The sequence below is a fragment of the Stegostoma tigrinum genome, chromosome 11 (assembly GCF_030684315.1).
Source record: "Stegostoma tigrinum isolate sSteTig4 chromosome 11, sSteTig4.hap1, whole genome shotgun sequence".
In the NCBI taxonomy this organism is placed as follows: domain Eukaryota; kingdom Metazoa; phylum Chordata; class Chondrichthyes; order Orectolobiformes; family Stegostomatidae; genus Stegostoma; species Stegostoma tigrinum.
The window spans coordinates 30,897,277-30,912,766 of record NC_081364.1 but is presented as its reverse complement, the minus strand read 5'-3'; the positions used below and the strand labels follow the sequence as shown (position 1 = coordinate 30,912,766).

Below are 15,490 nucleotides of genomic sequence, written 5' to 3'. Positions count from 1 at the left end.
AAAGAGCAGGGAGATTGCATTGCAACTGTGCAGAACATTGGTTAAGCCTCAGCTAGAGTACTGTGCGCAATTCTGGAATCACATTATGGGAGGGATGTGATTGCGTTGGGGAGGGTGCAGAAGAGATTTACCAGGATGTTGTCCGAGCTGGAAAATTTCAGTTATGAAAACAGATTGGATAAACTGGGGTTATTTTCCTTGGAGAAGTGGAGACAGAGGGGAGGTAACACGATTTTTTGGCATAAAATTATGAGGGGCCATACACAATTTGTACAGGAAGGAACATTTCCCTTTGTGGAGGGATCAATGGCAAAGGATCACAGAATTAAGGTAAGGGGCAGGACGTTTAGAAGGGATGTGAGGATTTTCTTTTGTGCAAAAGGTAGCTGGAATCTAGAACTTACTGCCTATAAAGGTGGTATATTTGAGAATATTACGAGATGTGCCCTTGCTGTACTGATTGTAATGAGGTCAGTCAGGTGGACTTCACAGAATATGAATTCTCTGATTGGGAGACTGTTAATCGGGTCCAATCAGAGAGCGCTAGTCGATAGATGTTATCAGGACTGTCAGAGGTACTGTTTACTCTGAGAGCTGGCTCTGAGGAAGCCATATCAGTGCCAAGGTCCTTTCACGTGTAAGTAAAGGGTGACTTGGTGATGGGATACCAGCCTCTGTGGAATTATTTCAGTGGCGACAAGAGAAAAGCTTGTTCCTGAAGAAATCTTTGTGTTGGAATAAGCATTTCTGGCATCATGTCTTTTTTTTTGGGAAGCTTGACTCATTTGATCTTGCTATTGACGACTGGGCCCTGGAAGGGCCACTGGAAAGAATGTGATATTTTTTTCCCCAGGCAAATGACATTGGAGTGGATAAATAGTAACTTATTTGGTTGTTGGATCCTAACTTGGGGCAAGAGTTGATGGAGTTATTTAGGAGTATTATGACCACAACCCTCCTCTAATTCTGAGATACTATCAGTTTTACTTGGCAATGTGAGAACGAGGAGTATCTATATTGGGATTTTTGACTAAGTTCAGACAACTGGCAGAGGCATGTGACTTTGGACCAACCTTTAATGAGATCCCGAGAGGCTGTTTGATATGTGGAATTAATGATGTAACCATGCAAAAGTGCTACTAGCTGAAGCCTAACTGGACTATCAGACAGGCGTTATCGGAAAATGAGGAGACTGGAGTATATGAGTTGCAGGGTACTCGGATGGAAGTAGACATGCTTGCAGGTCCGACTGAGCTTGAGGAAGGCAAAGCCTCACTCAGAGTATACCCTGAGCAGAGGGACACTAGGTCAGCCCACAGCAAAACTCCAAAACAAAGCCTAACCTCAGCCAAATGGTTAAAAGTTTATTCATGATCTGAGCCAGCAAGCCATTGTATTTACTGCTGGTATGTGGACTCAACGTGCCAAAAATGACCTTGGGTTACCATTGGCTCATGGATGGCCCAATGGAGAGAAAAGCTCAATAGCATATGCATCAAGGACGTTGGCTAATACAGAGTGTAAGTACGCCCAGGTAGAGAAGGAAGGTTTGGTGGTCATGTTTGGAGTCAGGAAGTTCAACAAATAACTCTATGGATGGAAATTTGCAATAATAACGGATTACAAACGCCTACTGGATCTACTTAAAGAAGACAAGGCAGTGCCGCCCAAAGCTTCAGGCCAAATTCAGCAGCTGTCTCTAACACTAACTGTGTATAATTACAAGTTGGAACACCTTCCAGGAGGCCAACTAACAAATGAAAATTTATTGAGCTGCCTCCCTCTGGCAGATACACTGCTGGTGGTACTGCCACTGAAACAATCCTTAATCGTTTCTAACTCTGGATACAATTCTAGTCTCAGCTGACAATATCAGACTTTGGATGCAGAAAGATCTGATCCTGGAAAACTGAAACATGTGGTAGTAATGGAGGAAACTAAAGAACCATCACAACCAGATTTGAAACCTTTTTGGACCCAGAGAGATCAGATCATAGTATAGGATGGCACATCATTATGGGTATCAAGAGTAATTGTCCTGAGCAAAGGTCGCTACCAGATATGGATTGGATTCCATCAGGGTCATCCAGCGATCTTCAAAATGAAGATACTGGTGAGAAGTTATGTCTAGTGGCCAGGATTGGATGTAGGTATAGCTGCATTAGTGGGCCGTACCCCATGGTGCCAACAACAGAGATTACCACCTGCAGCTCCCACACATTTGTAGGAATGGCCAGGTAAATCCAGGACTCTGTTACGTTGAAAATGCAGGTCCTTTCATGGGTTCAATGATCTTAGTAATTTTGGATGTCCCCTCAAAGTGGATGGATATGCATAGAGCTCATTCATCAAACACGAGGCTGGCAATTGAAACACTACATGCGTCTTTTGCAATACATGGACTCCCAGAAGTGTTGGTCAAGATAACATGCCATCGTTCATCAGCAGGGAATTTGAGTATTTGCTAATGCCGAATGGGATTCGTCAGTTAAGGACAGCTCCATACCATCCATCAAGCAATGAGCTGGTGGAAACAGCAGTCCAATCTTTGAAGCCAGGCTTAATAGAAAAAACCCACAGTTTCACTAGATGCCAAACTGTCCTGGTTCCTATATGCTTATCGGACCACCTCTCATTCAACTACAGGAACAGCTCTTCATGAGTTGCTAATGGGGAGAAGACTCTGCACCAGGTTAAATCAGATCTTCCTGGACCTATGGGGGGAGGATGAAATGACACCTGGAATGTAAATGCCAGACGCAGACTCTGCTAAGGAGGAGAGACGGTTAATGTCAGGGGATGAAGCTTGGTGTAGGACATGGGAATGGCTGTGCATGAGTAAGAAGCATGGATGATGCAAGGTCGGGTCCAGTGAAGTTTAAAGTTGGGTAGGTGCAACAGTCCTGAACAAGTACTTGGACCATGTGAAAGCTGCAAACTCATGAACCGTGTGGGACCAAAGCTTGCTGGACTCCTCGAATGCCCTTCTGACTGTTCCGGAACCCATGGGTTCTCCCTTTCCTTTAAGGGTTGAAGATACCTCAGAATTTCACATGGACATGGCACATGTTGCCACTTCAATGTCTTTTTCAGCTGAAGAGGAGATGGAATTCCTTCTAAGACATTCTAGATGCAAGAGGCGAGCTATTGTGCATTACACGCCACCCATGTCAGAGGCAGAGTTAGGGGAACCTGATCGGTTGTGAAAATGCACCGGGAGGTAGTACAAAAAAGATTTCTAACACTCTATAAACTTTTAAGTCTGCCTTTATTTTTTATGCATGCATGATTGTTCACTGATGAAGAAAAACATAAAAGTACATTAGACAATCCAAATAAAAACTTGGAAAATGTAATATATCTGAGAAGATGAACTTAGGTAGAGAGTAAATGCGATCATTGGTGAAAGAACTGTGGAAAGTGCAGAAAAAATGTTTTTCCAGGGTTTCTGTGGCCCTTTTGCTCCAACTTAGGGCAGGCAGGCAGGACAGTTCATGTGCAAATTCACTGCCCAGCTATTTTATGGCAAAAACAAACTAATGTTGCGGCTATATTGTCATTTGAGGTGAATTCTGAAACTTTCAGCTTCAGGAGCCGCAGATGCTCAATGTAGAGAGTAGGATAAAAACATTGCAAAATTCTAACTCTCAAGTGCTTGCAAGCTCAGATCAGAACTGGGAGCATTGAGTTCTTGCATTTACTAATGTTCATGGCACAGATTGAGTTACATTTCAAAATATATTATAGCAGAACATGAAGAGAAAATAAATAATGTATTAATATGGCATCTTTTATGATCATTGTGATAAAGGCTTATAATTATTTTATTGTTATTACTTGTGTTCTGAAGTGGCCAGTATCATATCTTTCTTTACATTTGTAATGTTCATTCTTGGAAGAAGAATAACTTGTTAATGAATTGCAATTTGATGATGCACGAGTGGCATCACTGAGCCAGTAAATACATGATTTATGCAATTGCCCCAATACAGCCTCAAATTCAAATCATTTTACGTTGCCTCTAAGGAGAAAAATCATTTTGTCTTATTGTTGTGCAATTGACTTTGCATTGAAGACAGCAAGGTTTCAAATTTGTGTCCTTGGGAGTTACAATGTGGAGGTGCCAGTATTGGAGTGGGTGGACAAGGTCAAAAATCACACAATGCGAGGTTATAGTCCAACAGATTTATTTGGAAACATAATCTTTTGGAGCCAAGCTTCCAAAAACTTGTGTTTTCAAATAAACCTGTTGGACTCTCACCTGGTGTTGTGTGATGTTTGACCTTGGGAGTTTAACAGATTCCACCTGAGAAATTCTCTATCCTTAATGTTCCCTTTTGTGTGGCTGGTTCTGTGCTCTCAATGATTTTTCAGCCTGTCCCCATTTCTGTTCATGCCTTTATATAATGTCTATTGTCCCCACTTGACCTAGAGCCTTAGCTTAGCAAATTGTGCTGCTCTTGTTGGCCAAACACACTGTTCATGTAGAGACCAGGACGACTGCAACTTGAGAAACTTCCCACACCTACTCCAGGAGCTGTGAATCTGTCCAAGAGCCCCTGCCCCAGACTTAATCTTCCACTTTCCCCAGGGATTCATGGACTGGTCCTGGATAAGGCGCTTGATCAAACCTCCGAAATGACCATGGTTCACCTGCTGGACTGACTTGGCAAGACAGCCCCAACAACAAACAACCAGTCCCAAGGCTGCTACCTCCACTGCACCCAAACTGACATGCTGATAGTTCCTGGGATAATTGCACTTGACTGCCGTGGTCTAATCTTTTGACTAAAAATTCACTTATTTCTGGATTCTGGTACATCCAAGTACCTGACTAATCATGGTCAGCCCCCTGGACTGGAATTAGATGAGCTCTTGTTTGACAGTGGTGGCAGTCCTTGACTCATTGTAGCACTCTTTAATTGCAGTAAGGACTGGGCGCCTTTTGACTTTCAGAAATGGTCATTTGCTTGAAGCACATGCTGTATGTTTACTGTATAGGCAGCTGCACATGCAGTGGGTGTGTCATTGACATAGCATTGTGCTTTACAGCAATATGTCCATACCCTTAATTGTTCTGTGCATTGAAACATGATAAGCTTCTTGCCTCTGCCTTTCCGCATTAAAAATCAATGCAAAACATAGAAGCTGGCAACCGCCAATTTGGTGCAAATTGAGTGAATATCAAGAAAGTAAACTAAGGGCCATAAATCAGAAATGTTTTCTCAATGTCAAGAATCTGTTTCTTTTTAATTTTTGACATATTTCCCCAGCTTTCTTGCCATTGTCCACAGAAAATTTCACCCATCTTACTGATGTTGTTTGAGGGTAATGCTGGCTAACATAACAAAACACTCTTCAGCTTATCTTCATATAATGCATTGGTCTCCTTATATCCACCTTGTACAGAAGATGAGGGCTATGTGTAACATCTCATCTGAAACGTGTTAGTCTAGCACACCCCAAGTACAGCACTCGTTTTGGTCCAGACTACACGCTAATCTCCTGGCGTTCACCTTCAGCACAAGGCCTAGGTGGCATTAATGATGAATCAAAACTTGTAATCACATGGCAGGGAATAACATTTTGGAAGAGCTGTGGTAAATGAAATGGAAACAGTCGATTTCTGAAGAAGGGCTCAGACCTGAAACGTCAGCTTTCCTACTCCTCTGATGCTGCTTGGCCTGCTGTGCTAATCCAGCTCTACACCTTGTTAGCTAATGACATACTGTCATGATTTTGTTGATGCTCTGGAAGCCAATATCTTTGCATTAGCATTCCATGCGAGAGGCTGGAGCCTGTTTCTGTATGTAGGTCCTGTTCATGTGTAAATTGTGATCCTAAAACACCCCTATGCGCCTGGTTGAAATTTTGACACATAATTCACAAATTGTCAATAAAGAAACTCTTTCAGGAGCCACAGGATGGACTTTTACTATCTAGATGGTCTCCATTACTTCTGTATTTACCTATCAGCATTGTATAGAGCCAAGGCTATTGGTGTGGTATTTCTTTTTTGTGTTTTCATTGTACATAAATGGAAGCTCTTAGTTCATGAAAGTAAGATGAATTTTTGTTGTGTTCGGTTACAATCCTGTTCAGAGCATTTGTCCCCAATCCTTTCAAAGAAAAATAATTTAAGCTAAATACACACTAAGAGGACACAGAAGAAGACGGTAAAATACCACTTACAAAGCTGAACATTGGACTGATGTATGGATTATTACAACGTTCAAATGCAAAGCATTACATCCAAAAAAATTAACCCTCAAGCTACTAGTAATTTCAAAGATGTTCCAATCTCACTCTGTGATGATCATTGTTTAAGTTCAGTCCATATAGTAGAATTAAGACAAACATCATCATTGTAGTAAAAAATCAACGTAATTCAAAGACGACATTTTATAGCATGAATTTTAATACAGTGCTTGGAAAATAGATGCCACAAGGACAAACTTAAGTGAAGGCAAAAAATTTAGATATTCATGCATTGTCTTCCTGTTTAGTCTTTTCCATCTTTGTCAATTTAACTTAGCTTTCTTCTATGTATTGTATACATCTCTATCTAATTTTTGGAATTAGTTTTGATGTATTCTTATTGCTTTTTTATTGCCCATCACGTGTTAGTAATCCAAACATTTGGGTGAATATGAATTCCAAAGGCACCATGGCTGTTTGAGAATCTTACTTCAGCCAAAAGACAAAATTGAAATTAAAACTGCAAGCATTAAAGGTGAATGAAGTGAGTGAGTTGCCATGAAAACGCTACTGGTTCACTAATTTTTCCGAGGGAAAGATATTTGTTGCAATTTTGCAGTCTGGCCAAAATATGAATCTGGGCCCATACTAATGTTGCGAATGTTTAACTATCCTCTGAAGTTGTATCAAATTGACATAAATAAAACTGTTGAAGATGAAATAGTGCCACCACAATCTTCTCACAGAAATGAGTATGGGCAATAAAGACTGGCCAGGTCACTAATGCACAAACCGGGACAGGACTTATACACCTAGTGGTAAGGTCCAAGGGAGTGTTGCTGAACAAAGAGACCTTGGAGTGCAGGTTCATAGTTCCTTGTAAGTGGAGTCTCAGGTAGATAGGATCGTGAAGAAGGTGTTTGGTATGCTTGCTTCTATTGGTCAGCGCATTGAGTATAGGAGTTGGAAGGTCATGCTGCAGCTGTACAGGACATTGGTTGGGCTACTTTTGGAGTATTGCATGCAATTCTGGTCTCCCAGATATAGGAAAGATGTTGTGAAATTTGAAAGGATTCAAAAAAGATTTACAAGGTTGTTGCCAGGGTTGGAGTGTTTGAGTTATAGGGAAAGGCTGAATAGGCTGCGGCTATTTGTGGAACAAAAGATAAGTCTCCTGAAGCTGACGTTCCAATGCTTGGATCAGTCTGAGGGATATTTAGAATACACTTCAGACAGGGAGTGTCCTAGCATGTCATGCTCTGCATAACTGGGGCATTCAAAGAGAGGGTATGATGAATGTTGAAATGCTGGGAAAACAATAGCAACCTTTTGAAGGAGAAAGATCAGGATATTGAGTGGGAGGAATATCACTTTCAGCGTGCTATAGCAATGTAGCATTGGGCGCAATAAGTCAAATAGCACATAACTGATACCCAATTTCAGTAAACTGGGTGCAGTGATCACATGTTAGCTGTAAATATGTTGCAGCTTGAAAAGCAAGCAGTCCCTGTTTGTCTCCAAAGCAGTTACAGTTTTTTTTCCTGGGAAAGCTCAGCAGGTCTGGCATCAGCCCCAGGGAGAAAGCAGAGTTAACATTTTGGATCCAGTGCCCCTTCTTCAGAACTGTTCTTATACAGTACAGTCCTTTAAACAGTTCTGAAGAAGAGTCACTGGATTTGAAATGTTAACTCTGCTTTCTCCCCGTGAATGCTGCCAGTCCTGCTCAGATTTTCCAGCAATTTTTGTTTTTGTTTCTGATTTCCAGCACTAGTTTGGTTCTTTTGCGGTTTTTTCAGTTTTTTTCTAATTTGCTTTTCGCTGCTGTTCAATAAATATTCACATTTCCAAAAAGTGATGTAACAATGCTGAACACTGAGAAAATGTTATGCTGTGTTGGGCACTGGGGAAACATTCAAACTCTACTGGATACGGTTCAAAGATGACAAGAACAAGCAGACTGTGTAGTTTGATTCCACCACTACAATTACAATGACAGTCTCTCAGACAGAGATGACGTAAAATAGCAATACATTTACGAATGTGAATTTATACGTGTAGTGAACTGTCATCTATGTGCTATTACAATATTTTCTTTCTCATTCCCTTGCCATTACATGTGCTGTGAAGGACAGGTCTTGCTGGCAGTGCTTGACCTGGAGCATGGCTCGGCTTTAAAATATGGCACTGGCACCGGAAATCTCAGATAACTCCAGCAGCAGTGAGTATTCCCACCATTCATGGGCGCATGATAATGCGAGGAGGGTGCCATAGAGACATGATGAATACGTAATAAGGCGAGCAGCATAAAATGGGGAAAGTCTTCATGAAATCCCTGAAATTGGCAGTTAGCCAATTTTTGAAACAACTGAGCACACCAATTTGCAAATTTACGGAGTGTTAAGGAGCCATGCTTCATAAACAAGAAAAACTACATTTGAATTTACTGACTTAACCCTCTAACTGAACTCTTAAAAAAGACTAAATCCACATTCCAGTGACTTGAGATCACAGTCAAGTCTCACTGCATATTTGTATCATTGTATCCTGTAATATTCCAATACCATGGAAATGGAGACAATCTGAATCAAAGCCATGTCATGAACAATTGCCCTTGAAGGAGCATGAACTGAGAACAGCTCCTGCTCCATTCACAATCTATCCAGACAATTGTCTGGTGTATGGAGTGCAGTGAGCGGAGACAATCCATCAGATTGAATCATTTGGACAATGGGATGCTGGCTGTGAAAGGAATGTGCTCAGTTGTCATCTCTTGTGTAAGGTATGAAACTGGAATACATTAACCATTGCTAAATTTGGATCACTGGCAAAGAAACCCTCTGCATGCTTGAGCAACTGCTTTCTCTACAGATTAGGGCAAATAACTGAAACACTGAAAGAGCAACATCCTGAGTTGTTCCCTCTCTCCCATTTTCTCTCCTTAAAAGGCTCGCAAGATTTGATCCCTTTTGGTTGATTTTGACATCCGGGTTCCACAGACAGAGATTTTGAAAATAATTCAGTCTCGTAGCTGCTATCTCCAGAAGAATAGATAAAACATGTGGCTACATCTTTAAAGTGCCTCAACTTCGAAAGCGGTGAAACCAGCAACTTCAGCCTAGAGTCTATGGTGCCACTAAACTTGAAAAGACACGTAATGTTAAATTTGCTGAATTATAAATCGGTTAATCTATCATCTCACTTTGTAATATAATTGAGTATGAACTTCAAGAATATTACTCTGAAGGTCAAATGGCTTTTTAACTTGTTTTATTTAAACTGTGTTAAGTACAATAACAGCTATTCTGTTCTTTGGAACGCCAGAAAATCTGACTTTGTAATATATAATCACAGTGCATAAAGTCACTGAATTGGCAAGTTGATCCTTCGAAAAGAAACCTGTTGCTGTCAAACAAACAGTGAGAAAAATGGGAAACCATTTGACCCCTCTCCACTTGATCATAATGCTGATCAGGCCTATATGTATCTCCAACTCTTTGGAAATCAACTCTGTTCAACTCCTACTGCCTTTGCAAGAGTGCTAGCAAGCCACCTAGTTGTAAGCATTTACCGTAAGGTGGAAAGTATAGAATATCTAGTAGTTTTAAAAACAACTCAGGCATTGTTTCATTTCTGACAATCCTGCGAAGGGCTACGAAGTGTGATCTGGTGTCCTAGCTTGGAAACGTTCTATCAGACTAATTAAGCAACAGCTGGTACAGTCAAACAGATTAGGCAGTATGCAGCTTCCCTTATCAACATTCAGTTCTCAGCTTGTACTTAGTGCAACTTAGTAGTTAATTCAATGCTGCAAACTCATACTCACCAGGAAATGATTTGACCAAGCTCTGTCGCAGATTATGGAGTTGAAATGACACATTAATATCACTTCATTAAAAGGCTACCCTTTTAAGCTCATAATCTAGTTATTCTCAAAAAAAATTCCAAACTTACCTTTCACTGTGAAGTCTGAATTCCACAAACTGCAAAGATTGAACTCCACGAGAAATCTAACAAAAAGTAATAAATGAACTTTGTTAGGATTTGTAGACACTATATCTCTCAGTTAGTCATTTAATTGTCTTGTCCAAAGCTATTGAGATCAATTTTCTAATTTTTCTCCTGCAGTGTATTCATATGATATGCTGAGGCATAGAGTTTTTTTTTGTTTCTTCAGAATATATTCTGGGTGAAATTATCGGAACCAGTCAATCCAGGTATCTCAATTCTGAAAAATGTTATTCTGTTCAAATTAGAATGCCAATATCTGTTCAGAATATTTTCTGTATATTGAGCACCCAGAACAATGACACTAAACTAGCTAAATATCAGAAATGGGTTGTGATTAATAATCATAAGTGCATCTTTTTATGAATCTGCGAGATGAATGATGATGTAGTACGGTATAAAATGATGCTGTATAACATGAGGAGGAAAATGCAATTCCCTAAAAACTTCAGCAGATCATCATCACTGAGATAAATTCATTTATTTTTTTCAGAACAATGTTATCAAGTGTGAATTAAATGTTAAGCATAATATTGTTGAATCAAATGTTCAGTATCCTTTGTAAATCAAGAGTGTCCCCATGTTTTAATCTTCAGAACAATATTTGCTGTGTGCTATAGCCTGATGAAGTAAATGAACCGTTGCAATCTTCTTAGTTCTGATAAGTGGAGAAAGTTTGCATACATTGGCAGAAAACAACCAGTTTGCTTAATTTTCAAACAGTGTCCTAAAATACTGATTATCAATGCAAAACAGGTGTTAACTACTGCTAGCGAAAGGCTGAGTCGTAATCAAAAACATGTATTCTTCCAGATGATTTAAAAATTCCACGTCTACATCTGTTAAAATGTATTACTTTAATGTTCCCTGACAACCTGGGCTGAATTTTCATCCCAAGGAGGAGGCAGATATCATGTTGGAAAAATTGTGGCCCTGAACAGCATGCCAGTTTCCTGATGTAGTCACCTCCTAGCAATTTTGGTGAAACCGCCTTCTTGCGGGTAGTGGAAATAACCTGAAAGCAGCGGGTTATCACTTGAGGCACAGAATGAGCCTCTGGGAGTTCCTTGCAGGGCTGATTGAGATTTTGGAAACGCTACATGGGTAACATGCTGGGTTTACAGCACTCCCAAGGAAATAGAGCATAGAACAGTACAGAGATAGTAGAACTGCCGATGCTGGAGTCTGAGATAACAAGGTGTGGAGCTGGATGAACACAGCAGGCCAAGCAGCATCGGAGGAACAGGAAAGCTAACGTTTCGGGTCTGGACTCTTCTCCAGAAATAGGGGATAGGAATGAGGATTCTGAAATAAATACAGAGAGGGGGAGGCAATGAAAGAAGGTGGATAGAGGAGCAGGTGGGTGGAGACAAGGCCGACAGATCAAGGAGGCAGGGATGAGGCCAGTACAGTTGAATGCAGGTAGGAAGTTAGGATGTAAGTTGGTCAGTGAGGACCGAGGGGCGGATAGGTGGGAGGGAAGACGGACAGGTCAAGGAGGCGGGGATGAGGTGAGTAGGTAGGAAGTGGCTGTGGGGGTTGGTCAGTGAGGTGGGAGGGGCAGATAGGTGAGAGAAAAGATGGACAGATCAAGGAGGCAGGGGTGAGATGGGCTGGTTTTGGGAAGACGTCGAGGGTGGGGAGATCTTGAAACTTGTTAAGTCTACATTGAGACCATTGGGCTGCAGGGTTCCCAAGTGGAATATGAGATGCCTTCGGATGGCTTCGTTGTGACACTGAAGAAGGCCCAGGATGGTCATGTTGTCCAAGGAATGGGAGGGGAAGCTGAAGTGGCTTGCGACAGGGAGGTGCAGTCATTTGTCATGAACCGAGCGTAGGTGTTCCACAAAGTGGTCTCCAAGCCTCCGTTTGGTTTCCCCGGTGTAGAGGAGGCCACAGCGGGAACAGTGGATACAGTATACCACATTAGCAGATGTGCAGGTGAATGTTTGTTAATGTGGAAGGTTTTCTTGGGCCTGGGATGGGGGTGAGGCATGAGGTGTGGGCCAGGTGTAGCAGTTCCTACAGTTGCAGAGAAAAGTGCCGGGGGTTGTAGGGCTACTGGGGAGTGTGGGGTGCACAAGGGAGTTGGGGAGAAAGTGGTCCATCTGGAAGGCAGATAAGTCTGGGGAGGGAAATATATCCTTGGTAGTGGGGTCAGATTTCAGGTGGCAGAACTGGCGGAGAATGATGCGTTGAATCTGAAGGTTGATGGGGTGATATGTGAGGGCAAGGGGAATTCTGTCTGTGTTGTATAGTCCAACAGGTTTATTTGAAAACACAAGCTTTTGGAAGCTTGACTCCAAAATCTTATGTTTCCAAATAAACCTGTTGGGACTATAACCTCGCATTGTGTGGTATATTGTATCCACTGTTCCCAATGTGGCCTCCTCCATGTCAGAGAAACCAAGCAGAGGCTTGGGGACTGCTTTGTGGAACACGTATGCTCAGTTCGTGACAAGTGACAACACCTCCCAGTCACGAACCACTTCAACTTCCCCTCCCACTCCTTGGACAACATGTCCATCCTCCAGTGCCACAATGATGCCACCCAAAGGCTGGAAGAACAGCACCTCATATTCCACTTGGGAACCCTGCAGCCCAGTGGTCTCGATGAGGAATTCACAAGGTTCAAGATCTCCCCACCCCGACATCACTCCAAGACCAGCCCATCTAGTCCTACCTCCTTGACCAGTCCATCTTTTCTCCCACCTATCCGCTCCCCCCACCTCACTGACCAATCCCCATCCCACTCCCTACTTTCATTTACCTGTACTGGCTTCATCCCCACCTCCTTGTCTTGTCCATCTTCTCTCCACTTATCTGCTCCTCTATCTATCTTCTATCATCACCTCCTCCTCTCTTGATTTATTTCAGAGCCCCCTTCCCCTCCCCCATTTCTGAAGAAGGGTCTAGGCCCAAAACATCAGCTTTCCCGCTCCTCTGATGCTGCTTGGCCTGCTGTGTTCATCCAGCTCTACACCTTGTTATCATAGAACAGTACAGCATAGGAATGGGTCCATTGGCCAATGAGGTTGTACCAAACCTGACGCTAAATTGAACTAATCCCTTCCGCTTGCCCTTAGGTGAAGCAGCTTCTTATTGGAATCATGTGGAGAAACGGGAGTAATTCCTGACCCAACAAAAATAATGAAATATGCAGAGAGGAGCTCCTATATTGCCAAATAGTGATTATTGCATGCGCAGATCTGAAGCTGAAGGCAGTGGGGCAATGTTCCTACAGGGCTCAGTTGGGCACATCAGGCAGTCTAGGTAGCTGTTTCTTTGCAGCTTGGTGAAATGAGATCATTCGTAACATGGGGCTCAGCTCCTGTGAAGTGATGACAGAATTGGAAACAGCTGCATCAGCAAAAGGAGCAGCCAAATGGTCCGGAGAGACATGGAGATGATGTCCAACAGGCAGCAAGGTGATATGCAGGAATGGCTGATGACACTTGTGCCTAACAGAGGCATAAAATCAGTATCACTGCAGCTGTCTCAGCACAAAGGTCACCATAGAATAGGCCAGTGAACCCTAAACATGCAGTTCTGGTGCCTAGACCAGTTACGGGGCACCCTTTAGTAACTCAGTCATGGTTTTCTCCCTTAGCAGTCTTATGCTGATGTCTGCATGATGTAGACCTCCAGAGGGAACCTTGGCCATCAGAGATCTTGATAATGATGCAAAGGAGTGTTACACATTTTCATTGGAGGAGTACAAAAATTAATGGTACAGCATGTGATCTAACATTCCAAGGATCCCCTTGATGTGTTAGGATGACAAGGAAAATTGGGCCACTCAAATACAGTCACATTTTACAAAAAGATGCTTCATCCCAGATAACAATTGTACCTGTACCATTCTCGCTTGGAAGGACCCAACACTGAGCCAGCTCTTATTTCCTCATGATGCTGGAAGAAATTTTGCTTTGTACATGCTGAATGTTGATGCTCTAATACCCTCAAAACAGTGAGAACACAAAGGCTGAAACTATCAACCGTTTCATTGCAGTGAACTTAGTGCATAAAATGTTGAATAAATTCACCAGATGAAGCCCAGGTGAGACTACTAATGTTGTGCCAGCTGCATGTGTGCTCCCCAATGATTCAGCTGTTCATCTATGTTTGTATGCAGCTGAGGTATCCATTTATGTAACTGCTATTTTCACAATGTTAGCATAGATAACATATAACACAGTGTGTCAAGTTTGTATCGAATCAGACATCTGCAAATTTATTAATAACCACTGTGCACATTAGCATGTCAAGTCAGACTTACATATGCAGTCATGGTTATATGCTTACTTGGATTACATTTGAAGAAGGGCTTTGCAGAGAATTCCAGCTTGTAGCAACCCAGTTTCCGCCACATGATTGATGACCTTTTGCCCACTTTCTGTTTGCTGCCTTAATGAATTGTGGGCAGGTTTTCAAGTACAAATGATCCAAGGTGGTAAAGATTAAAGGCACTTGATTGTAGAAAGCATTTTGCCAACTCAGTACTTCAAATAACATATGCACCTGGGATCTTTTCAGTTGGGAAGCCTGCCCACAATGAAATCACCTGGCTAACAAAAATAGTAAAATGTCACTGTCCATGTGGTTAAAAATGCAGTATTGTTATGAAATCCTTTGATAGAGCTGCAGGCAATTTACAACGCAAAAAAGAAATAACTATGACGTTGAGTAAATTGTGTGAAACCAATTACAGATTGATAACAAATCAATGTTTTATTTCAGGCATCACCTATTTGGAATGTCTTTTGATTTGAATCATGAGTAAAGTCATTAAAAGGAAAGATCTTTCACTGGATTTTACAGACCCATCTGTGTGTTGATTGAATGTCTTAGCCGTTAGAATCACAGAATGATACAGCGCAGGAGGAGGCAAGTTAGCCTATGATGGTAGCTTTGTCCTGGATAGTGTAAATTTTTTTCAAGGTTCTTAGAGCTGCACTCATCCACTTGATTGACACTTCAACCATATGTATTTGCTGACTCCACCACTGAAGCTCAGTAGCAGCAATGTGTATCATCTATAACATGATCCACAGAAATTCATTGAGGGTCCTTAGACAGCAGCTTCCAAACACCTTACCATTATGATCTAGAAGGACGAGGCCAGAAGATACATGGGAACACCACCAGCTGCAAGTACCCCTCCAAGCCACTCTCAATTGTTACTTGGAAGTATATCACCATGCTTCTGGTGTCACTGGGCCAAAATCATGGAAAACCCTCACTAACAGTACTGTGGCATACTCATACCAAGTGGACAGCAGTTGTT

The 15,490-nt window shown here is 41.9% G+C and overlaps 1 protein-coding gene across 6 annotated transcripts in view; it reads right to left on the bottom strand.

The window, feature by feature from the left end:
* cacna2d3a (calcium channel, voltage-dependent, alpha 2/delta subunit 3a) overlaps nt 1–15,490 on the bottom strand; it is an 807,750-nt gene that overhangs the window by 77,231 nt on the left and 715,029 nt on the right. For all 6 annotated transcript variants that reach the window (XM_059649881.1, XM_048547899.1, XM_048547901.2 and 3 more), the window contains one exon: nt 10,150–10,205. In XM_059649881.1, coding sequence (XP_059505864.1) covers nt 10,150–10,205 — 56 coding nt within the window. The remainder of the gene's footprint in view (nt 1–10,149; nt 10,206–15,490) is intronic.